At 45.1% G+C, this 25561-nt stretch overlaps 1 protein-coding gene and 1 long non-coding RNA gene across 2 annotated transcripts in view; one reads left to right on the forward strand and one right to left on the reverse strand.

Annotated features, from left to right (window-relative positions):
- A2M (alpha-2-macroglobulin) overlaps positions 1–25561 on the reverse strand; it is a 27762-nt gene extending 2201 nt beyond the window's left edge. The window contains exons 1-32 of the mRNA XM_035312846.1: positions 25352–25561; positions 23550–23733; positions 22769–22928; positions 22080–22132; positions 21533–21553; positions 21039–21207; positions 19719–19803; positions 18773–18893; positions 17392–17506; positions 17045–17154; positions 16379–16537; positions 14735–14962; positions 14337–14400; positions 13700–13842; positions 11695–11844; positions 10927–11097; positions 10173–10305; positions 9456–9570; positions 8895–9123; positions 8495–8621; positions 7720–7841; positions 6501–6552; positions 6151–6234; positions 5564–5740; positions 4981–5065; positions 3690–3846; positions 3276–3350; positions 2858–3023; positions 1654–1877; positions 857–1075; positions 458–585; positions 20–110 (exon numbers count right to left, since the gene is read on the reverse strand). Coding sequence (XP_035168737.1) covers positions 20–110; positions 458–585; positions 857–1075; positions 1654–1877; positions 2858–3023; positions 3276–3350; positions 3690–3846; positions 4981–5065; positions 5564–5740; positions 6151–6234; positions 6501–6552; positions 7720–7841; positions 8495–8621; positions 8895–9123; positions 9456–9570; positions 10173–10305; positions 10927–11097; positions 11695–11844; positions 13700–13842; positions 14337–14400; positions 14735–14962; positions 16379–16537; positions 17045–17154; positions 17392–17506; positions 18773–18893; positions 19719–19803; positions 21039–21207; positions 21533–21553; positions 22080–22132; positions 22769–22928; positions 23550–23733; positions 25352–25449 — 4215 coding nt within the window. The 5' untranslated portion in view covers positions 25450–25561. The remainder of the gene's footprint in view (positions 1–19; positions 111–457; positions 586–856; positions 1076–1653; positions 1878–2857; positions 3024–3275; positions 3351–3689; positions 3847–4980; positions 5066–5563; positions 5741–6150; positions 6235–6500; positions 6553–7719; positions 7842–8494; positions 8622–8894; positions 9124–9455; positions 9571–10172; positions 10306–10926; positions 11098–11694; positions 11845–13699; positions 13843–14336; positions 14401–14734; positions 14963–16378; positions 16538–17044; positions 17155–17391; positions 17507–18772; positions 18894–19718; positions 19804–21038; positions 21208–21532; positions 21554–22079; positions 22133–22768; positions 22929–23549; positions 23734–25351) is intronic.
- On the forward strand, positions 14147–21032 carry LOC118158324. Its single transcript, XR_004746821.1, has 3 exons — positions 14147–14157; positions 19170–19175; positions 20522–21032. It is a non-coding gene; the product is annotated as an uncharacterized LOC118158324 (long non-coding RNA).

The raw sequence follows: 25561 nt of genomic DNA on the forward strand, positions 1-25561 counted from the left end.
AATTCACATGGGCTCCTACCTTCCTTACTGTGGACTTGACGGGGATGAATCCCGACAGCATTTTCACATCAACAATCACCATGTTGGAGACGTTGCGCTCACCTGTGTAACTGAAGAACCAAGCAGCAAAGATTCAGAGCACCTCGTGCCAAAGCTGGGGGGCACTTCTACTTCTTCCCTAAAATGTGACATCCCACCACTTTCTGGCAGCCCAACACCTTCTTCTGCAGCCCACTGCAATTCCCTGCACCCCTCACTACTGCAGCCCTAGGCTTCCCACACAGCTTCACCCTGCAGGACATCCCCTTTCTCCACAGCCTCTCCTCCCAGCCCAGCTGCTTCTGGCCCACCTTGTGGGGGGCTGCCCTGCCCCTCCCAGACTGGCTCACCCTGGACCACCAGACCTCCTCCGGCTCCCATGGCTTCTCAGGAAGGCTAAGACCTAACACGGACTTACCTGACATTTATGCCTATGTCAAAGACCTTGTGAGCCCGGGAGTCCTCGCATGTCTCTGGAGTGGTGTACACGTGGAGCGTGAAGGGCTCATTCTCCTGCGTGGGCTGCACGTTGTACCTCAGGCTCGTCTGGGGGAGAGCCAGCAGCTCTGTGTGAGTGTGTTTGTGTGCACAACCCAGGAGAGAGACCATCGTCTACCTGCCCAGCCCTCCCACTTCTCCATTCTCACAGCTCCCTCACACTCGTAGCTCTCTCTCCCCCACACAACAACACTCTTCTCCTCTGCCAGAGCCTTCCCACACACTCCTCCCCTCTCCCTTGTCCTTCCTGTCCTCCCCCTGGCTCCTGCCGGGGAGGGGGCTCCCCTCCCGGGACAGCACCTGCCTCCATCACCCTCACCTGCAGGTAGACGCATCCTTCACCAGACACCTCTGCGCTGTACTCCCCTGGCACCTGGGGCAGGGGCACGCGCTGGAGCAGCAGCCGGTTCGAGGGGTCCACTTGGAAGTCTTGCTGGAAGTCCCCTGCAGATCTCAGGGTCACTTGGGAAGCTGCTCCACTCTTGGCATAGGTGACAGCTCCGTACAGAGACAGGGCTTGCAGAGCCACCACTGTGTCCTGCAAGAGACCGGTCCCGGCACCCAGGGATGGACGGGTTAGCCCAGTCAGCCATTCTACAACCCGTCCTCCCAGAGCCTGCCCGTTGCTGGTGGTGGGCACCCTCTCCTCCATTCTTCACTTTCTCCAGTCTTAAGTAAGGACAGATGGAAAAGGTGAGTTTTTACATGCTTCCATTCTCTCGCTGTGTCCTCTGCACAGCGCTTGCGTGTCCCTCAACTCCCTGTTGTGGAGCTCAGTGGAGCCTTCAACCATTCTCCACAGGGGGAAGCAGCACCAGCATACGCACGCACAAACTGTGCTGGGGGCTCCAAATTGCTTTGTCACACGTGCCACTGCTCTTCTGTCCCTCTGTGTCAAGAAAGCCAGGTCATGAAAATACCAGTCCCTCCCAGTGGTTCTACTTGACATCTATATTGGCCTCCAGCCTTTTGGGAGCTTGGTAGCTGCGGCAGATGCTACAGGGTAAGACTGCAGTTCCTACATGGGCAAACCTTACTGTGCTCCTGCCTTGTTCTCTGACACTCTGACAATCTCCTGACGTTGATGTGTGAGGTCACGGGAGGAGAGTTGCTCACCTGGGTGGAGGAGAAGCCTCCATTGGGATTCTGCTGACCGCTGATCCACTTTGCAATAAGAGATGCAAATGACAGCTCCTCCTGGGAGGGTGCTGGCTGTGTGGTGAGGTGAGCAAGGAGCACATAGGCCGTCATCTCCACTTCAGCAGAGGGAGCTCGGTAGTGGTAGTAGGGGAGATCAGCCACCATCTCTTTCCCAGGCCGCTGCCAATGAACAGACCCATCTTCACAGGAGGCAGGGAGCGGGCAAAGAAGACAACAAGGAACAGTTACTTGCACAAAAGGAGTTACTGACCGTGTTGGTGCTGCGGTGAGGACAGAGCCCCCAGCATGCAACAACAGGATGAAACAGGAAGGGTGAAGTAGCGCCTCACTCGTTGCATGTTTACAACTAGTCTAGGAGTGCTGAGGCCCTGTCTTCACACCAGGATACTGCTTCCACTTAAACTCCATGCTCATGGAGGCATTAAAACACCTCAAGGAGCTGGAGATCTACACAGAGCACCAGGCTGGGACACTGTCCCATTTTGAGTAGAGATGCCCGGGTGGGGCAAGTAACAAGCTCTGTGAGGGAAAATGAGAGCAGGGCTTGAGAGGCACCTGCAGGTGCAGGAGGCAGAAGGTGCTGGTGATGCCTCCTTCACTACCGTGACAGACAACGCTTGAGCAAACTGACTGTCCAGGTTGACTTCACCAGAAGAGTTCTGAGTCTTTATGTGGTTTCCTGCAAGACATGGAGCTTACACTAGGACCTCTGAAATGACCCGTATGTTCGTCTTCTGTCTCAGCACATCTCTCTCTTCCCTAATTTATCAACCTCTGTACTTTGTTCTGTGTCAAGCACATTTGCTGGGAGGAAGGAGCGGCCACAAACATTGCTAAGCCTTTACTAAGCAGTGTTTGGCATTACAAGAGGAGCAAAGCGAGGTGAGATGCTAGCCGAGCCATGCTTTTGCTCAGCACTGATGGTTTGGTGTGCAGTGCCTCCCACTGAATCCCCTCAGAGCAGAGAAGTAGGACTGGACACTGAGAAGGAGCGGTCAAAAACGCAACCACCTTGCACAAGTATCTCCTCTCCCTACACTTTTCTCAATACGCAAGCCATTTCCTGCACCCTTTGCCCCACTAACAAGAGCCATGTTATCAAGGGAGAAGGTAAGGCCTGTGGGCTGGAAGAAAGCAATGTCCCACCAGGAATGCTCACCCTTTTTCACTGCTTCCTTTTCAAGTGATCCAAGCAAAGCCTTCCGCTTCTCCTCCATTCTTGCCAGAGCAAAGGCGTATGCCAGCAGTGCCTTGGTGTACACGTGGTTTTCTTTCCCATTTGCTGCCGTCTCCAGGCAGAAGAGAGCATTACGCACCACTGAGTGCTGTGGAGAGATAACCAATGTTTGGAAGGCCGTGAATAGATGAGTTTTGTGCCTTAGTAACTACACATCATTCCCCTGGATGCTGAAGTAGGGTCTGCCAGAATAAGGTCTAGGGACATACAGTGTACAGTATTTTTCAGAAATGTCTAACATGACAGCACATAATTCCTGTATCACAGGAACCAACAGCTGTGTCCTTTTTCCAGTACTGTGTCATCCTAGACTGACTCAAATTAGGGTGCAGTCACATACAGTTACAGGCAGAGGAATCTCCAGCAGTGCAATAGTGATGTAGGCCGTCAGCGAGACCTCGTTGTCCACTCCACCCTGCCAGGAAAGACAAAGGTTGATATTTAGCAATATATTTTCTCATCTTCATTTTTTTCTACTGTTGCTGTGGTAATACTTTGTTCTGCACTGTAGACCCTTTAGTTTTCCTCCTCCCCATTGCGCTCATGTGGCGCTATCAATTCCACTTTCATACTGCAGGTTTGACTTGATTCTTCTTCCTGTCACGGCAATCACACAGAATAGCCTCTGTCTCGTTACTTCTTGCCATTGACATGGGATTTCTCTATCTACCTGGGCTCAAGAAGCTCAACTGCACCCATCTGACTAATGATCAAGTGCCAGCTTCACTAAAAGCCAACCAAGCAGGCATGCTACCTTCATGGCATTGTTTAGGAGTGTCCCAGAACTGTGGAAACAGCCATTCTCTTTCTGTTTGGAGGCGAGCCAGCTCAAAGCATCCTGGATGTGCCTTTCATCTATGAAGATGTGAGGCCGGGCCTGGGCAAAGGACTTCAGGACAAAGGCTGTGAGCCTGTAATGAAGTAAGAGCAGTGAGAGGGTCTGTGCAGGCCCACTGTCCATCTCCTGTGCGCATCACCTGTCTGGAGGAAGGCAGGAAGGCCTGGGGAACTGAAGGCCAATTAGTTAGACCACAAGTACCTCTTCACCTCAAAATAACTGTCAAAAAAATTGTTTCTCACCTTGATTTCTCCTATGTCTCTGGGCTTATAAAACCCTATAATCCTTTTGCATTGACACTACAGTCTGGAGGACAAAGACTGTTGATATGCATCTAAACAAATCTCTTTGGAAAAAGCAGAGAATTGTATGACCATTAGCTTAACATCTGCATGACAGTAATAATCAAAATGACAGGGAAGAATCAATCCCTCGAAGCTCATGGTCTGCTGCCTCATTAGAAATTCATGTCTCATGGGTTTCCCAGAATTCCCCAGATGTGTCAGTAAAACTATGAATAAAGTAGAACATATTAAAAGAGTGAGCTGAGAAGCTAGAGCTGCTACAAAACAGTTACAGGAAGAAACAAGCGTGTAGTGAGAGGCCAATGTTCTGTTGAGACACAGGGACTAAAAGCAAACAGAAGGTGATGAAATCATCTATTTTTACCATTACCTGAAGTTGAAAATGCATGGCAATGATATGCTGAAGAAACTCAAAGTTTTGCAGTAAGTCACACTGGCAACACACACTTTTCTCTAAGATGTCTTTGCTTAGTGAGAGACAAGCACTTTTGAAAAATAACCACACAGCACTGCTCTCGGATTATCATCCTTTCCACTTATATGAAAATACCTTTCCCAGCAGCCTTCTCAGCAGATGCTGCTCTAGAAGAGTTGTCACTGCAACTCTTCAGCTTTGTCCAGTTGGGATGTAAAATCCCTGCTCCCTTCTTCCCCAGCTCTTTTCTTTCTTTCTTATCCATCATGGTCCTCAGAGTTGCAGGTGGAAGGAGGTGCTTCAGCTACATAACTGGCTGATGCAGCCTCTTTCATCAAGTTAGAGGTAGCACAGGGACCAGAACATCTCTGAAAAGTCTGCTTATCTACAACAGCATTTCCTATTTACCATCATACAGCATGTATTATAGCTGTGTAGCTGAGAAAGACACGATATGGAGGAGGCACGGGTGACGCTCAAATCTCACCAGGTGTTCCCTGGTTGGCCATAGCGTGGTCCAAAGGTACTGTAAGAGCCATCTGTGTGCTTGTAGTTCAGCTGCCTCTGATAACCTGCAACAAAGAGTTAAAGCAAGATTCAGAGATGCCAGAGAACATCTGCTGAAGGATGAGGGAACATAAAAACAGCTGTTACAGCAAAAGCCAAAAAGAGAGGAGCAGGTCAGTGCTATACTAGCAAATAAGAAGTACTGACATACCCACCTCCATACACTTTTTACACTGCATGAGGAGAAGAAGCACCTGTCATTCTTCAGAAAGCAGGCAGGACACATTAATGACAACAAGCTACTATAGTGGGTCATCTCGCAACAGTGCACTACATTGCAACACCATTAGGGAGCAGAGAAAAGTGAGGACAATGTCTGGGTACCCAAATGCTTAAGAAACAGAGAATAATAGAGAAATAAACATAGAAGGGGCTTCTCAGGAAGAGACATTCTGAACAAGAGAGAAGCTCTCTTTGCACATCTGGCCAGCATTTGACAGAAGAAAGCCACAGTGGATCTGGAAAAAATCCAAAGCAGAAGCAAAAGTTGTGTCCCAGCTCACCGCTCACTAAGTATCCAATGGCCTTGGATTTGATCTCCTCACTCAGCTGCCCTGTCTTGTTCAGATAGTCCAGGACATAGATGTTGGGTGCAAACAGGACCATGTTCTGTTCCCCACAGCCAAATGGCATCTGGAGGAGCTGGTGCAGGTTCTGCATGGCGGTGCCCATGATGTCACCTAGGGAACAGGAGATACGAGAGGAATATTAACAAAATTCAGGGCTGGCTACCAGAATCAGATGAAGCTACAGAACAAGAGAAGCAGGAGATGACATAGAAGAGCAAAAGAAAATCTGTATTGATAATGATCCTGGAATGAAATACAGAGCAACACAGAAAAGGTGGGTAGTGAGTCAATGTTTAGGGCACTGCAGCGAACCCTGAGTGGAATGAAATGCAGAAAGGGGAAAAGAAGAGCAGAAATAGAAGGGAAAGTATTTGAGACAGAAGGGATGAAATGCAGGAATGAGGTGTACTGGGAACCAGGAGAAAACGCTGCAAGGTTGGAGGGCAAGACAGTCAGGCAGGCAGGAAGAAACAGTACATGGTTCTTTCTCCCATCAGATCCTTCCTGGGCAGCTCACTCACCCAGCACTGAGAAATATGCTCTGCCTGAGTCTTGCACCACGTTTGAGGGGAGCGACAGGGAAAACTTCTCCTGCAAAGTCTTTCCTGAGAGAGAAACAAGACCAAACAGTTTCAGTGCAGTCCCAAAAATTGTCTAATGTAAGGGCAAGGGGCTTCAGTTGAACATTCTCTTCCCTGCATTCCTTGCTAAAAAGAAATAGGTCTCAGGGTCCCAAGAGATGGGGTATGTTCTGATTATCTAGAAATATCAGTCTACCTAGAAAATGGTAGAGGCTGCACAATTTTCCTCCTCCAGGCCTCCTATCACCCACACAAGAACAAATGGAGAGGGCGGGGAGGGAAGGCCTTACCTTTTGCACAGAGCACAGAGTTCTGGGCTGTTTCCTTCTCAACTCCTTCAGGCTTGGGTGGGATGAAGGAAAACAAGAGAAATGAGAAGTTATTGAGACAGGAAATACAGGCAGAGGGATCCTTAACAACATCCCTAAGAACAGAGTGAAAAGAAAAGTGAGTGAACTGGAGAAGGAAAGGCAGTCACAAACACTCCCTGGAATATAAAGAAAGAGCTCTGAAATAATAATCTAAGTTAAAAAATAAAAATAAAAATAATTAAAAAAAAAAGAATCCAAAATGATTGGTGTTGTACATGGATGAAGGACAGCAGAAGGTGAGGGACAACACTGCAGGACTATCACATGGCTGACTATTGCAACTGCTGTTTGAAGTGAAGCTCCTGCATCATTTTAGCAAGTACTACAGCTTACAGTGAAGCAAAGCTCACAGTAGCTCTAGAGGGCTGCCTGGAAGGTGTCTGCAGTGCTATTTATCATAAAGCTGCAGATGCCTTATGAAAAAAAAAAAAAAAAAAAGCATCTGTTGACAATAGGAAGTAAAGATGCGCACTGTAATATGTGATGACAGTACTGGTACAATACAACATGGCATGCAAGCATTAAGTTTTTTTATGATACAGAGAAAGGCTAAGAACACAGCATATTTCTGTCAGATTACAACACACAGCATAATAAACTAGCATTTTCCTACAAAAGCTGCAGTACTGCCACATAACATTTCCTTCTATACTATGCACTATCAGCAACTCTTCTTGCCATAGGAAACAGATAAGCTGTACAATTTTAACACATTTTCATGGACTGTTATAATATCTGGAGTTTGTGGGGACTTTTCTGCAGGCATCTAACTCCATTAGGTGCTTGTGATTCCCCTGCCATCACCCTGGTGCCAGGCTATGGTAGCAAACAGAAGTGTATAACACTCAGCTTAAGAAGCAGTTTGCTTGCCTGCTCCACTAACAGAGAGACAGCTTGTGCTGACTGGCAAACTGTTTACTGTAGGAGATGGGGAAAGTTTAAAATACTGGGGGGAGATACATTGCACAGTTATTAACCTGCAACCTTTATGTAGCCCTGCCAAAGTACAGCTATAATGTAAGACCATCATATCACCACACTGTGTAGTGACCACCTAGAGCTCTGTTTCATGTGTCTATGCAGTGAACACTCTAGCCTGTGAGACAGCTCAGTCCTCCCCTGCCCACAGCCCCCATACCTCCACCAGCAGCTGTCTGATGACCGTGTCCTTCCGTCCTTTCTCAGGGGTCTCCACTATGGTGTTCCCACAGGGCTGCTGGTTTTGCAGGGCCTCAGCGCTCACCGAGAACTCCACCTGCCCTGGAGGAAACAGGGGTCAGCCAGTCCTGCTGGGCAGCACCAGGAAATAGGAGTCATTGACATTTCTGGGAGTTTCAACCTGCAGGCCCATAGGTAGGGATTTCCCATCATAGCTGAGCCCAGCTTCTTTCCCACAGGCATTTAGCTATCTAAACCAGAATGCAGGTTGGAGAAGATGGGCTGCACTGCCATTGAAAGGTGACTATTTTGGTGGCTCTTTTCCAGAACTTAAGACACCACTGTGGTGGGAGTCATCAGTCTCATGGCCGTTCAGCACTCTGCTACTCGGCATGCAGACCACGGCTGCTACCACACCATGTAACAACAGCAAAAGCAAAGTGTGAAGGTTTCATGGAGCAATCATCAAATCTCTGACATGGATGGAACTGACAGAATGTCCCGGCCAGCCAGCAAAGCCTCTGGCTTCAGAAGCTGATGTCCAAGGCCTGTAAGACTTGATGAAATTGCACATAGTGCCAGACATGGCCTTGGACACTATGAGTCCACCAAAATTTACATCCTGCATAACAGGAGATGAGACACTCAGCCACGGTATTTCCCAGGAAACAATGTAGCTCTAACACCAGATACTGAACTGGGAAAACAGCACAGAGAAATCCTCCCTGCAGTTTTCAGTACTCTGAGACTTTTACCTAGAGATCTGGGAGTCACCAGCCAAGCCACCGTTTTCCTCCCGTTCTCACAGAGACAATAAGATTCTTCCTCCTTTTCCACTGGAGTTGCCAGAAATTGAGTAGACTGAGCCAAAGTCACACTGACCTGCCATTTGTAGAGAGAGGTGTAATTGAGGAGGGGTGATCTTGAGAGACAGGGAGAACATATCAGAGAGACAGGAAAAAATAGCAATAGCTATTTCTTCTATGGCAAAGAAGCAAAGAGCTGGAGTTAGATTTGGCTGTTTGGAATATGTGGAAAAACACATAAGAATTTCAGGGGTGAACGGTCAAAGGCTACCCAGAGATAAGGTTAGGTGAAGGCAAGAAGTGTACAAGAAGGCACGTGGGTACAGAGAAAGACTTAAATCTTCCATACCCTTATGCAGGCTGTCAGATAGCTGAAGATGGTGGCTTTCAGCGTGAAGGCCTCACCACGCACTACAGAGTAAGGCAGGGTGAGCTCTACAAAGAAGGGCTGGAAGGCTCTGAGGGACACTGTTGGGGACAGGCCAAAGCCTGTGTCTGGCGAAGTGCAGAATGCACTGGCTTTCCACTCGGTGATGGTGTCGGGGATGGTCACATCTAGTTCAGCATTTCCTTCAGAGCTGGCGAGAAACAGAGAGAAAGGACAGGGTGATTTTTATGGTATTTTGGTGACCATCGGTACCCCTTTCAGCCTAATGAATCGTACTGGCTGTATGAATGATTGGGCACACTGTATTAGGCACTGAACATCTTCCAAATTCACTACTACTACGTGGACAAAGCTAAACACAGACAAAGGCAATTCCATCACAGGGGAATGCCAACTGATCTCTGCAAACAGTGAAGTACTTCTTGCCATTGAAAAGGCTTGGTAGACACGAGATTCATGTTTTCATCTTGTAAAACCAATGCTATTATAAAAAGTAGGGAGGAACCACCCCAAGGCACTCACCTTACAGATACTAAACTCCAGATCCACGTTTCTGGGAAATACTTTCGGATTGTCTCTGTCAGCTCTTCAGGAGTGCTGACATACGGCATTGATTGGGCATACATTCTAGCAGAGTCTAAGGATGATAATTCCAAACAAACAAGATCTACATCAGCATCATGCTTTGGTCTGAGAAAGTGGCAATATACACAACAATTAGAAGCTGTGCTGGCAGCAGATGTTTACTGTTGCCAGCTTACTGTTTACAGTAAGCACTGGTATTATAAGCAGTGAAGTTTCAGTGTTTATTAGCAAGGCCTAGTTCTTCCATATTACCACTGGTCCCCAGCAAAACTCATAGCATGTGAGGCAACACTTCATGAAGTGAAAATGAGCAGCTTAGAGGAAAGAGATGTTTATGACCTTGTATGGTTGGCTTTGACAAAAGGAAATAGAAATCCACCGAATCTATACTTTGGCTAAATTTATTTCTATATTTAGATAAAAATTGTTGGAGCTGGGGACCTGACATCTAATGCGGAGTTACCAAAGCCTGTCCATAGGCCTTTCCAACGCCGCAAAAGAGACATGCCCCATGCTCATGCTGAAGATGACATCTGTGAACTCCCCACTTCATTACTGCTTCCACAACCCCAGCTCTTGTTTATTTACCCCCCAGAAAAAACAGATGGCATCTCTGTTCAGAACAGAGATGACAGTGAGACTCAATTCCTTTACCGCTTGTCCTCATTGCATGTCCAGCTGCCATGAGTCCACTTGGAACTGGGATTCCTAGAGGTATGTAATTGCCAGTGTTGCAATACGTAGGTTTCTTCACCTTGGAATTTGTGAAAACTTTTAAGCCCATTTTCTAAGGAAGAGAAACCCAAGACATTTTTTGTTGTTGTTGTTGCTGTTACTGATTCCAGCTGAGGTTTACACAGCAGATTTAGTGTTAGTATTTTATTGCTTCAAAAGCAGAAGCTGTTATGGTCTGTGGATTAGACCTTGAGATGATTCCCCCCCACCCCCGCCCTGGGTCTGGGTGCCCAGGTGGCTCAGAGAAGTCATGGGATAGATCCCCTTTGTCTGTAGGGCACTGATTCCAGTCTGATTCCAGACTAGGGGTCAGGATGAGCCAGAGATTAGATATGGAGTCTCCCCTTTGGAAGGAAACATCTGTGGCTACAATGTAGCTCAAGGACATACTGATTTATATGGGGTAACGGTAATGGCACAGAACTTGAGTTAGAACCTCAGTTCAAGCCAACCCCAAAGCTTTTCATGTAAAAAGAAAACTTTAAGACTGATCAATTCAAGCCAGGAGTACAGCTGTCAAGACAGACAGGTGAAACTTATGACTCTCACTGAACTTAGTGTCAGACTATTGAGATTCACAAGTCATTTCCTTATGTTGCATCATGCCACAAAAGGCTTAAGCACTCTCATTCCTTCTCCCATTTCACTCCTCAAACATGCAAGAAGGTTTTACTTTTAGGATGTTGTAAGTGTCGTCTTCGTTCCTATCCATTACTGGAGAATAGGTGATCCCATTCACAACTATATTCTTCAAGGTGACACAGTCTTCCAGGGGCTCCTCCAAAAGCATGTCTGGACCATAGTGATAGTCGTGCGATTCCTTCACTGGCAGCAAGCTATACACCTGGGCAGAAGAAGCCAGGACATTTGTCGTTTTTCAGTGTCCACTGTCACAGCTAAAGGAGTTGGACACAAGGACTGTAACAGTCAAATCCACACAGCCATGGTCCTCCCAGAAGTGGTTGCAATAGGAAACTAGAAGTCCAAGGAGACATCCAAATTTGGAGATACTGCCTCTTTTGCTATGGACAGTATGTTACTCTGGTTACTATGGCTAAAAGATATGAAAAATTACAGTGGCCAGCCTGGCTGCAGCCCTTTGTCCCTATTCTGGGAACATCATTTGCTGCTTAGCATGGGAGGAATAAACTCTTTGACACTTCTAGATGCTACTCCAGTAAAATAAATCCATGTCTAGAGAGAAAAACTGAAAAAGCTTCCTTAACAGGGTTTCCCAATTACCATTCCTACAGTCATGCAAAATCCCAAACAAACAGCTGCTGCCTAGTTCTCAGATTTTGCCCACTGAAGATGAGCAAGAGCACAGGACAGCATTGCTGTGTCAGCACTTTCAGGAAGGATCCTTCATTGCTTCTACCCCGTTATTGGGTTGCTCTTCCTCTGACCAGGCTTTGAGGTGCTACACAAATTAAGTACTTACAGAGCCAGGTGACAGGTCAGCTTCTGGCTTCATGAGGAGAACACTCTTGTCCACAGCACGGACAGCACAGAGGGAGTTTGGGGAGGCTCTGAACAGCAAGTGAGTGTCAGAAGAAGGCAGGCCTTCAGAAGGAGAGAAGCTCAAATCCACCTGTATCCACAGGAATAGCTATGTCACAGATGCCCTAACCTTGCAAGGCTCCGATTGAGCATCAGTCCTGACCCTAAGAATCCCACACAGATATGTATACACACACCCTTCCCTCTGTGCTACTACATTGTTGGGTTTCCTTCCTGCAGTGACAGAGGAATCAGCACTAACAGTTCTTGTCAACTTAAGCATCGCAACTGTTCCTAACTTTTAAGGCATTTGGGAGTTTTATGGCCACCATGAATGTGATGAGATAATCCCACATAGGGGTTAGATCTGCAGACAGCTGAGCATGGCTTTGAACAAGCTTCAATATCTGTGCTGCAACCAGACATGTTGTGGAGATACAACAAACCTGCAATGATCTCGCTTGGCAGATTCACTGGTAGCATGAGAAGCAGTGATACCTTGGAGCAATACTGCAATATGTACTGGCTGGTGATGGCTCTGAAGAACTGGCTTGTTGGTTGAGGCCTGCCAGACTAATGTGCCTTCCTCAAAACCTAATTCACAACTCTAATGACCTCCTACTAGCCTCTGCCCTGCAAGTTCTTTCTAGCAAAGCTGGTTTCAACACTATCTCACATAGTTTTGTAATAACATGGCTGACCTGCATAGATCTTCCCTCTCAACAGCAATACAAATGCTCCCCTTACATACAGCAATCAAAGCATCCTTACAGTAAACACATTCCTGACAAAGCTGCACTAGTTGCCAGTCTCCTTCATGTCCCAGTGAGACCATACAATGCCTTTTGCTGACAACCCTCATCTCTCCCAGGGTGGTCTCCCAACCTTGTGAATGCAAAAAAAAATATTCTTGAGGAAACAGCAGAACAATGGATGTTGCAAGCTTGCTACTAGAAACAATGTCTAGCATACTGATGGCCCAAAGTCTGTCCCAGCCAGACTGACACCAGCTTTGAATCCAGGATGCTTTTGGAGAGGAAAGCAGTACCTAGTCACAAAAATTAATTGGCACTTGGTATGTGCCTAGACTTTAATACAGCACATAGAATGACCTTTAAGATAAAAAGAAAATGCATGTGTCCAATGTCTTACAGTGACACCAATCTCAAGAACTCATTTAGTTTGGCTTTTAGTGGGACAAGGGACTGCCTTTAACAGTGTACTATTATTTTGAAGCCCTAATGGCAGCTTGAGGATCCTCTCTTAGGACTGCTCATACATCATTCTGATCTTCTGCATAACGAATACGTGGGGCCACAAGAGAATCATGGTCTATATGTTCACAGAAGGCTTTACTTCTCTGACCTCTTTCAGCTGAAAAGCAGTCTCATCAGTGCTATTGGAGCACCACCATTCATTGCTCAATACAGATGGCAGGTTTAAGCAAGGTTTAGCTTCATTTACACGTAACAGAAATTACAATGACAGGATGAGATGTATGAGAGTTAAAAGATCTGACAAACATTAGACATGCCTACTGGACTGGGGCTGTGTGTGTTTTATTTTTGCTCTGTGACCACACAAGATGCCACATCATTGCTAGAATGAATTTGTGTCAAAATGAGTGAAATACATGTGTTGAAGTATGACGTAAGATACATGGCCTCCCCTTTTGTAACCCCAAACTATCTGTGAGATAGTTTGTGACTATGACTTGTTGATAAGAGAGGTTTTAGCAGTGTAATCCCTGCTAGCATCCTTTTTCCAAGAGTTGATCTCCTCCAAGCTAGCACAAACCAATAAGCAGTGAAGCTACATAGAATAATTGATTGGTGGCTTGTTCAATGTTGGCTAATCTAAATAAATGATATTGGCCAAGCTGAATCTAATAAAAGCTTGGCCAGGTTGCAGTCTAATGGCTGCTCCCTCAGGAAGTGATCACTTACCTTATTGCTGAAACATTTTTCTATGTTGAACTTGGCTGAATCAGCAATCACCTCCCTGCTAGGAGTAGTGGTGTAGACAAGCACGTGGGCCACTGGAGCAATGTCAGCTTGCACAGGCAACTGTAGTAAGAAGACCCCATTGGCTAACAAAACAAGAGCAAAAAGTTGAAGTACAGGAAACCTGCTCACAGGGCAGCCAAATTTCCAGCTTTTTCTTGATTATGAACTTCATTCTAGCCATAACAAAACTCTAGGCCTCCAATTGGGAGGAACTTGTTTCCAAAGAGATGCGGAAGTCTCACTGTCTGACTGAAAAGGCCTGTTTCAAGTCCTGTTCTACAGTGCATAAGCAAGATGAATTTTGGTTGAGTTTCTAAAAACAAACCACCATACTGTGTCTCTGAGGAGCACTGGAGCCCTGGAAATACAGTGTCAGAACAAAGACAGCTGGTACAGGGGTTAGCACAAATCTGTGCTAAAAATGAGTAAAGACAGAAAAGAAAGCTCAAACTCTTCCCACATCCTAGGGAACAAGGATATGGGGATCCCTGCACTGCACATGCAAGCAGCCTGTGTGTTTGCCACAGTTGCATAGCCTCACGAGACAGAGACAATATGGCAGGGGAGGGAAACTTACCACTTTCCTGGTCCAAATCCAGAATGCTCGTGCCTGCTTGCTTGATGATTCCTTTGGCCATCACCTGAATGGAAGGAGAAACCCTGCTGTGACTGAGGTTATGCATGAGCTAAACCTTAAAGAGGGAGAACCTGAGGGGAGAGTAACTGTGTGTTTATGTGTGTTTAGGTTGCATCCTGCTGAGCTGTTCTCTGCCTCCCTGTAGCAGAATCCCAGTGCTCACCCAGGGGACGTTGGGACATCCTCACTCTTTGACCCTCCTTTTCCTGGGAAAAGCACATGTGGAGGATGATGGGGAAGTGTTTAAAGCCTGCTGCCTCAAACCACAATTTCCATCTCCACCTCCTCTACAATTACCAGTGACAAACTGACTGACTGCATGGGAAGTGCAAACTTACCAGGTAGTAAAAGACGATTTTCTTCTCCTCTCCTATGGCCTCTGGTGTAAGGATATAGTGCACCCGGACCTCTGTGGGGGAGCCACAACTTAGCACCTCAGACTTGGGCTCAATTTTGAGGAAGCTCTTACTAGGGGAGTAAAAGCGCTTTATGGAGAGATAGCCTTCTTCATAACTTGGAAAAACCCAGGAATGGTCAAAGCAGTGGGAGCGTGTTTTATGAGTTGCCTGGAAATGGAGAAAATACACACATGGAGATCCTCAGACACAGGCAGATGAACTGGGACCAACATTCATGGTCTAGTGTTACAGGTTTGGTATTTTTTGTACTTAAAGTGAAAAGGTATTCTACCAAAAACAGAAACATGAGCCTGGAAGATGTAAGACAGACAGGGTGGTGGTATCCTGAGCAAATAACTGGGAATGATTCAATCCCAGAGAAGCTGGGCTTTGTCTCAAACAGGCTGAATTGTATTGGTGGTTTACTTACTGTCAGTATCAGCATATGGGCTATTTACAGTAATATCTTGCCCTCTCTAATTCTCAGTTAGTTTAAAGAGAAAATAAACCAATTTTAATTTTTATTCTCATTACTGGAACTGGAGAACAGATGGTGCTGTCCAGTTCAGGAATTACTAGCTCCAGGATCAAACTGAGGATGCTACGGAAAAGGAGGAAAATTCTCCAATTGAGAATTCAAAACATAAACCAAACAGAAGTTTAGGGGTTGAGAGGCTGTGTCTTCCTAAAAATAAGAGTGAGGGGAAAATATTTCACATTTCTAAGAGTGATATTTCAGTATTTCAAGTGCTTTCCATGCCCTTATTTCTTTATCTTTCTCACTACACTTGGAAATTCTTGCCTTCTCTTTATCTTGCAAAATTCTGCAACCTTCAAGCACATTGTGGTAACTTCTAGATATGTTTAATGGTTTTAATCTGTGACTAAAGAATTGTATGGAGAAAAAAAAAAAAAAACAAAAACATATAATTCTAGACAAAGTGCCTTATTCCAAGGTGAAATATTAGGAAATGTGTATGTTACATATATATTGCATTTTTCACTAACAAAAGATGCTCAGCATTACTTACTTCTTCCAGATAAATGAACTCTACACCACAGAGAGAATTTCTGTGAATGGTTCATACTGTTTTTCTATTTATGGCAGGGGAAGAAAGGAAGGAGAGAGGGAAGGAGGGAAGGAGTTTAGAATCTCAGAACACTAAATTGAACCTTAAGAGATGCTTAGATGAGACACCTGAGAAATCATTTAGTTGAAAAAACAGTGAAACACTAGCAGCACTCCACCATGAGAAATTTTTAAGAATAAGTTAGATGCATCCTTGATACAGATTTGTCCAGGTAGGGTTGGTGATCCCTTGGAGCAGAATGGATTATATGATCTGTTGATGTTCCTTCTAGCCCTGTATTACTATTGCCAAGCCAAAATCAAATACAAGCTAAGTGCAATTGTCACATGGCAACCTGGTCTGTTGCATGGCTATTTCCACCATAGTGATGCCAAGGTTGGCAAAGACAACCAGGATCAAGAAGCTAAGTGCTTCTGTATATATAGTAGAAACTTCAGAAGTACTTCCCCTCCAGCCCTGCTGGTCACTTCATCACTTTGCCCCCATGACTCACTCTAATTCCAACAGATTCCAATTCCAGCATGGAAGTGTTCAGGGAAAATTGTGCCCTGCCCTCTTCATTTGTCGTGTAGTTGGTTTCCTGGCCTCCTTGTAAAGAAATCCTCACAGTTTCATTGGCAATTGGAGCACCAGACCCATCCTCAAGTTTCACCTGCAGGAACAAAACCAGTATGATACAGGAGAACAGTGCCTGCCACCTGTACAGTCACCAAGCTGAGGGTGTTGGGTCCATCTGAGAAAGGGAAATTTCCATGGCACTTTGCATGTATATCACATCACCTCTCTTTTCCAGAGAGGGCTGTGAACTTTCTGAATCTTACTTCATTGTCTCTTTCTTATCTCCACCTCTGAGCCAGAAGAGTGGACAGAGACTGGCATGCACTTACACCAGTTGAGGCCTCCTATTAAGCAGGAGACCAGAGAATGTGACTTGAGTGAAGAAGTGGGATCACAAGGACAGAGGGGGAAGCAGAATGAGGGCTATGCTCTCAGCTGCTGTTCCCAGATTAGAAAGCCTGAAGAAGAGAGGAGGTCATCAGGGATTAGCAGAAACACTGAGGTTCAGCATCTTTGCAGATGTGGGCATGTGCCCATCCTGGAGGTTCAGTAACATAACTGTTAAGCACTCATGACGCTCCACTTCTCACAGTTTCCCTACCTGTCCAAAGAAGGGAATTCCAGGTTTGTAGTGGGAGTCTGAATTCTCAAAGGTGATTTTGCTGATGGTGTTTGTGATCCTGGAGAAGCTTGTTCCAGTCAACACCACTCCTGCAGGAAGAAGATTGAAGAATTAATTTGCCTTTCCCTGACATTAATTATTTTTGCTCCAGGTCAATACTCCTTTGCTGGATAAGAAATTTTAGTTGATGCTCCTGGTATCCAGGCAGGAAACTTTAAGATTCCAGAACTGGGAGTATGCTTTTCTCCCTAACTCTTACTCAGCAGGCCCCTCTGCTGGTCTCTCCAGGGCTTATTACGTGTCTCTTTGATCTAGATCATTCATACCTGTGTCCTCCTCTTTAATCTTAGCCTCTACATGCAGCTTATTCTCATATCCATTTCTCTTGAGCTGGAATAACTTGGTTTTTACCACTTCAGAAATGCAACCATGGTTGTCTGTCTGTTGGAGGAAAACAAAAAGTCTGTTATAATTATGTGCATGTCTGTTATGTGCATGACATTTTTCTAACTTAATGATCCCATCATTGTGTCCTGTGTTTAGGTGGAAGAAAAGCTCACAGCCTCACAGGTCATTCTCTTCATAATTTTAATCAAAACTGGAAAAGCACCTAAATAACTTGGCAAGGAGCATTCTGAAGTATCTGCAGGAACAGCAGAGCAAAGAATGTGCAAACTATAAGATATTTGTTTATGCATGTGTTTATGAAGTTTGGTATTCTAAACACTTGATACAGAAGCATAGAGAATTATTCTTGTGTATGCCACACAGGAAGCATTTGCCAGGTGTCAGGCACATTAGAATATAGCTGCTGACTTAAAATGCACAGGCAGTACTAGTGATACATAAAACATGCATAAAGTCTGTGTATGTGTAGAAAGAATAAAACAGCTGGAAAAGTATTTCCAAAGCTTGCCACCTCTCATTATCATCTTCATGTACAAGACAGGTCTCCACAGTCGAGGGAAAAGCTACCTGGAACAGAATTTAGCACCGCAATGTTCATATTTCCATTTAGCATGGATTACAGCACAGTGGCAGAGGCAATTGTGGGGATGATGCTGTTGCACATTCCAAGAATCATGCTCTCTTCTGCTTGCTCTCTTGTCCTAGCCTACTTCCACAACTGCTATTACCTTCAGTTTCTGTCAATTAAGTTAGCACTAGTGAACTTGTCCTTGCTCCAAACGCCATTTGGTATTGCTCTATAGACTTGCCGGTGTGATAATAGTGTGTGTGTCAGGGGGGTATCTGTCTGTCTTAATCACTGCTGCTAAATTCATATTATTTTCCTCCTTGCTCAAACTCCTCTCTTTCTTTATCTTCCTTTCCCGTCTCAAACAACAACTTCTGATCCCACACACTGACTCTAGTGCAAGCCAACCCCAACTCTGCATTCACCGTGCATACCTATTCTATCTCATTATTCCCTTATATTTGCTAGTCTCCTGATTTTTTTTTTACCTCTTCCTTCTCTATCAGCTTCTTGCCTTTACACACATCTTTCTTACAGCACAGGCCTTTCACATTTAACCTCGCACCCAATCTTCTTTTCTTCTTAAGGCTTTTTTAAAATACATGGAGTTTCTCCCCTCTTCACACTCATGCTTGTACATATTCCATCAGAGCAAACTTGTGCCTAAAAGGCATGCTTAATAAACCACATTTTCTCTTATTACTTTGCCCCCAGGAATAATCGTGACACACCTGTCCAGAGAACTCATCACACACTGCCTTAGACTCTTCACCATAGCAAGTAGATGAGTATTGAAACTTCCTGCACACACGAAAGCTCACAAGACCAGGAACAGGCTTCCCAAATGTGTATCTACAAGCAGGGAGGATAGAAAGAAAAACAGAGTCATGAGAAATGTAAAAGGAATGGAGAAACTGATTAGCTCACCCCCAGTGGAGCCAAAATTCTTCCCTAGAACCACCTCCAAGATACAGCAGGGTCATCAAAGGAAGTAAAAGGCAGCAAGAAATTTGGTAACATTTTAGGATCAAGGTTGGCAATGAGGGCAGAAGCACTGAGTCTTATAATCCTGATTCCTAGGAATAAGACATAAGTCTGCAGAAATCATTTATTATAATGCTTATTCAGTTGAGAGTACACCTAGTCTTGGAGAACATGTTGCAAGTATCGACATCACCACCCAATTCAGATGCAACTGGTTTATCTATGTATGTGCATTGGGTCTTTCAGCTCATTTTTCTTCCCATGCTGTCTCTTCCTGCAGGATGCATGGAACATGCCATGCAGAATTGAACAACATAACTCAAAGGAAACATCACTGAATGGTCTTCTCACAGCATTGACAAGAGAAGCCACATTTAAAATGCAGTTCCGAGTTGAGCTAAACAAAGACCTCTTCTCTAGAATGGCAGCTAATCTTATATCCTCTATGACTCTCATATGTCAAAAAATATGCAAAAATACTCTCAAAAAAAAGGCAGAAAAGAATACGTTTCTACATGTTACAAAGTGTCCTAAGTAGTAATTGTAAAGCCTTTTGTCTAATGGTATATGTAGTCTATTTGGTCCTAGAACCCCACAAATGACTGAGAAATATAATGAAGTCTCCCAAAGGGACCTTCATCAGTAGCTGAGGAGAAACCAGAAACCAAGGACTGAAAGAAGAATGACACTCACAAGCCACAAACTGTCACCTTCAGCTTCTCGTCAAGAATGGTGATCACCTTGGGCATTTTCACCGTTACTTCAAATTTTGGCAGCACTGCAGCAAAACCAAAGGAAAATAGTCTATATGGTGGGGAGTAACATAAGAATGAGACCCGAAGGCTGCTCAAAGGTTATTCTTACAAATGTTCAGAAAGCTTTTAGCATCTAACTGGCCAGATTTTAGTGGCCAGTGTCATCTGCACATCCCACCAAAGTCAATGAAAGCCGCCGGCATTCAGCCAGCCGCTGTGTCAGGTAAGAAGACAGGATTATCACACCAACTATTAAAACACAGCAGCTCTTTAGGTAACAAAAGGGCTATCAGTCCCACAGCAGTATGATACATTAAAAAGGATAGTTAGGTCAACAAAGATCTCTCAAAAACATACAGAGCTGGGACTGCAGCCTGGTCTTTGCATTTCCAAAGCATGCCAACCTTAGCAGTTGGGAAAATAAGAAAGACCCCGTAGCTTCCCTGCTGACTTATCACCGAGTAACATCACATCCAAATCCAGCTGCAAGAGGGTTTGTGGACGGTGAATATCTTGGGAGAACTAGGAGGAATTCAGGGCAGCCGTTCCAATTAAAGAGGACAGTGGGCTTCCAGAAGACTCATCCTCTACATGATCATAGCAGACTATGAAACGAAGGCTGCTGCTGGCTTGCTGGAGTGTTGAGGGAGGCAGTGACTACTGGAAGGGAAGGCAGGGGAAGGAGGAGCCATGTGCAGATTTGTATTAGGGTCACATTTCCTAGCCAAGCAGATGGGACAGGCATCAGAGGTATGTTAAGGCATTAAGGCATCACAACAACTACAGGCTTAGCCTGTGAGGGAGGACAAGCAAGATCTGAATTTACAGCCCCAGCATACACCAAAAGTCAGGACTTTGCAACTCAGGCAGGTGAGACCTAGACTCATAGCATCACACTTGACGTGTGTAGCCAGCTGAAGATGAGGTTGTGGCTTTAAATCACCTCTGAAAGGAGGTATAGCCACTGGTCAACAACACAGACTGCTACAAGCACACTTGATCATGCTGGGAGCTTTGCTGGTATAGGCAGTTGGGAGCACTGCACTGCATGGCCTGGGGCTTAGGGAGGAGTGAAGACAGATTGCCCAAGTCCTTCAGTCTTCTCTTCTCCAAAAGGAATGATGCTTGGGAGGGAGAGGACAGAGAGACATTTTCCAGCCATGCAGGACATCCTGATCATATCTACCACTCTGTTCAATTAATCTTTCATGCCCCATTGGGCTAGCTGCAAGGAACCTGAAACTGCAGCAACAGTTACCATACTCCTCCACAGAGAAGGGATGCTGGATTATCTTCCCAGAGGCTTTCTGTACCACCACAGAGTAGGTTCCTTGGATGGGTTCAGAGGTGAGGTTGAAGAACAGCTGGATTAACCCCCCCTTTAACTCTGCCTTTGTCCACTGGTACAGACGGTTTTTCTTTGGGTCCTGTAGATAATGAGACCACAAGGAAATTGTGAGAACAGTGTGAGGCTGCAATAACTAAAAAGCACCAACAAAAGCAGTGAGGGGAGGCCCACCCCCAGTACCACAGGAGGCTGCAGGGCAGGAATAGCAAGATTATGTGGGGAGCCCAGGGCTGGACAACAAAATGAGCTCTAGGCCCAAAGTACATGGTTGCCACCATACCTATTAAAGCTTTATGTGTTTGAATAAAGATTACAGACCTGCTATATAAATAAAATAAACAAGAAACATCTTGAGGAACTGGCAAGTTTATAGATCTGAACATGAATTTCATGTCTGTACATACCTCAATATAGACCAGCGGAAACTAGAAAGGGAAGAAATTAAACAGCATATTTAGAATGCACATTTAGACAGAGCGCAAACAGTACAGTCAAATGGCCATGGCTACAACCGTGTTTCAGGGAACTAGCTGATAATGCAGTGGGATAAGGAAGAAAGTCCCTGATATGGAGCAATCAAGCATTTTGAAATACATCAAGAGAGAGGCATCATATGTATCAGGCATTCACCCAGGACAGAAAAGTCACCTGAAATTACTAACATTGGATTATCTGGAATACCAGCTAGAGCAGATGTCCACTGTGATAGTGGTAGAATTGCTCACTGCTGAGGTGTTTACACCATTGTTCATTTGCAGTTACATTCTCAAACCTTTCCAAGAATGCAGAGGCAGTCTTATGCAGAAATCTGAAGAACAGATCCTGTTAACAAGATCTGAGGTAACCTGGGAACTGCACAACTATCTCCCCCAAAGGACATTTCTTTCCTTACTGTTCACACGTAGAAGATTTAAGGCCAAACAACTACTGAAGAGGAAGTGCTATACTTGCCAGCTCATTCACGGGGTGAAAGTTTTCATCCAGAGAAACAATTCTGAACAGAACTGATGGAGAAAAGCATATAGTGAGGTTTCACAGTGCAGTCACCAAGCAGAAAACATTATTTGCAAACACAGTACAACAGATGACAGTTGTTCTCTTCTATAGAAATCTCATTCACTACAAAGCTATGTCATGCTATGCTGCCCATATAAGAAATTATATTAATTACAGGATATTAAGAGCAAATCCATAGCAGTGGGAACATCTTACCGACCATGGGCATCAGAAACTGATTAATCGGGACCAAAAATAAATTTAAGTTGAGCAAAATCAGCTGCCACTTTGAAAACTATTTCACAACTTAGCCTGAATTTTGACCCTGTTTTCTATAGGACAAATAGCCAGTCATTGCTCCAGTTTTTGTGGTTTTAACAAAGGGGGTCAGAACTCTATGGAAGGGAATCCAAACTGCATGGACCACAACAACAGAACTCCCAATGGCACAGGGAGTGTGCACAGGTGCCCCAGTTGCATGCATGTACTTTAAAGTTCCCCAAATTGTTCCCACATGGAGGATTAAAAGCATACAACTCAGCTAAGAGAGACCGCTCTTCTGACCCCCACTGAAAGCACTAAAACTGGACAGTTTTAGTAGTCATTTATGCTTCAAATGCCAATCTCCACCCCTTCCCTGGTACCTGTCTGTCCAGGCTTGTAGATAGGTTTGTCTGTCTGGACGAAGACCAAGCTCTCAGAATTCTTGACCAACACCGTCTTGCGGCTGCTGAACTGCAGGGTCTCCCCCTTCACTCTCACAGTGATAAATGTGGCTGGTGACTGGCTACTTAATTTTGGAAGCTGGAGGATGACAAGAAGGCAACTATGTTATGGACTACCTGTAAAAGCTTATTGAACTGAACTGGCCTTCCTAAAATAACAAATCTAATATAATCCTGACAGACCCAACACAGAGGTGAAGAAGACTAAAATCAGGAACAAGAGACTGATCTTTACTTGTCCCATATTCTTATACTTTCCTACTGCTGTGTAGTGATTGTGCAAGTATTGTGCAGTAAAGGAACTCACAACTCTGCCACTCAGTTTCAAGAAATTCTTACTGCCCTGATCAAAATCTTTCTGTCCTTCTGACATTCACAGGGGGAATGGAGTAATCCCTTTCCTCCTTCTGATAATGTCTCTAGTCTTTGCATAACATTTCCTTTTCCAAACCAGACGTCAGATCCTTATACATCTCCTCCTCCTGTCTTAGAGAGGGGCTGGCTTTCCAGGATTGAGCATTTCCCATTCAGATATGCTAAGGAGAGCTCAGCTGTGAAAAGGGTTTTGAGGATGAACATGAACATACCTGGTCAAGCGAAAAGTGAATACCTATACAGTGTTACTCTGCTCATTACTATTCAGTGCCCTTACAGCTTATCTTTGGTGCAATGGATGGGCCCACAGGGATTAGATACTCACAGAGAAAGGGGTGCAGGTGAATATATCCTTCTCTGACACCACATCATCAATCAGGCTCCTGTTTTCCCCTTGATACTCAAGCGTGGCACTCAGCGTCACAGACTCGTTCAGGTGGGTCAGCTGAACACAGACTTTCTCAGGAGCATCAGTGTGTATCAGAGAGGGCAGCAGCACCATGTATTGCCTAGAAAGAGAGGGAAGGCTAAGTCAGAGGAGCAGGAACATGTAGAAGGAGCTGTACAGAAAGGGCAAATAAACCAATCTGATGACTATAGCCCTCACTGCTCAGGGAGAGAGGTACTTTTTCTAGGAGTGTAGCAAGATTTCTAACATGTCTGTAATAGCTCAGGAAAGCAGAGAGCCTGGTCTCAAAAGTAAAATACCACAAGAAATTCTCAATGTAAAAGTCTGGAAGATGTATGTTTTTCCAGGTTCCAGCACAATAACAGTGCTCCTTCCTGGGACTCTGAATACTGCCTGTGGCAAGAAGAGACAAAAGTCTATTAACGGACTATGTTAGTAGTATTCAGGAGCTATTCAAGTACCAGTACCTAGTGAATAAACAGCATTGACTCCACTCTGCCAACCATCTGTAGCATTACTCTCAATCCTGACAGGGATCCAAAACTGCCACAGTGTGGTGCCAGATCTTAAGCAAAACCCTGTAGCAAATTCAGTTCTTTGCAGGGAAGTGATGCACTTCTGGGTCATCGTGAGCAGTGGGTCCCTGCTCTGTCCTAGGCAGCCTACCACTTTGCAGAGCATGAGCAGTTTGGTGTTGGCATGCTGCCCAGAACTGTATCTGGGAATCAAACCTGATCCACCTAATGGCAACCAGTGCACCCTTTTGGGTGGGCAAAGTCTGGCCTCCTCACCCCCAAAACAGCAAGTGACTGGTAAAAGGGACCTCAACACCTCAGTAGTAAGGTAGGGCATTCCTCTTGGTGGCATGGGAGGCTCTGACGCCTTTATGTCCACCAGCCAGTTTGCAGGGAGAAAGCTCTGGCCCCTTGGATCCTGACCCTGCTGTCCATTTACCCGGTATTTATCAAAGCGCTGCAAGCACAGCCTTCCATACATGCACACAATCCATACTCCATCACAAACAAACGGGGCAAAAGGAGGTGAAGGAATGCAGTATGCTGTACCCCTGCCGTCTGCTAGCACCTCACAGACCTTAACTGTCACAGTTTTACAGTTCCACGTAACGCTGGGTGAGACCGAAATTTTCATTCCATTGGCTGAACAGAAATATGTGAATTAGCAAATGAAACTGATCATGCCAAATCTGTTATTTGTTCTTTTTGTGTGTGTGTGTGTGTTATCAAACAGAAAAATGCTCACATCTCCTAGGCATTTTGACCTGGGAGTAACATAATGAGTGAAACGTTTGTCTTCTCAAAAATAAAAAAATAAAATAGTGTCACACTTAAGAAAAACTGAATGTGTAAACTGCTATAAAACAGCTATAAAAAGTTGTCTGTTGAGGAAAGAAACAATTTGTTGCAGAGTTTCGTTGAAAACACGTCAATTCTCTTTAAAAGCAAAAGCTCTTTCCCTCTTTTTTCCTTTTTTTTTTTTTTTTTTTTTTTTTTTTGGCTGCAGCTGTACTGATATCTGTTTCACAGACAGCTCTGGGTCCCTCTGAAGCACTAGAGCTGCTGTTGGCAGATGTTTTACCCAGTTCTGGTGTCTTTATACCCAGGTAAAGGAAAGTAGGCGGCAGATGAGACACAAAGCAGCAGATAGAGGAATAAAGCCCAGTTCTCCTGCCTGCCCTGGGACCCCCCTGTGTAGCTTACGGCTCTGTGACGGGCGAGACGGGCGAGGTATCTCCAGGAAGGAAGAAGAAGAGAAGGAGAAAGATGTTTAAGTTGTTGGGCAGTCCATATTTCCCCATGGTGCAGAGCAGGATGTGGCGAGTAGAGCAGAAAAACAGATAACCCAGCCTGGTTCGTGCCGCTTGTACTGCACCTCTGCTCTCTAAGTTAACCCCTTTATACTTTCCTCCG

The sequence above is a fragment of the Oxyura jamaicensis genome, chromosome 1, assembly GCF_011077185.1.
Source record: "Oxyura jamaicensis isolate SHBP4307 breed ruddy duck chromosome 1, BPBGC_Ojam_1.0, whole genome shotgun sequence".
Lineage (NCBI taxonomy): Eukaryota > Metazoa > Chordata > Aves > Anseriformes > Anatidae > Oxyura > Oxyura jamaicensis.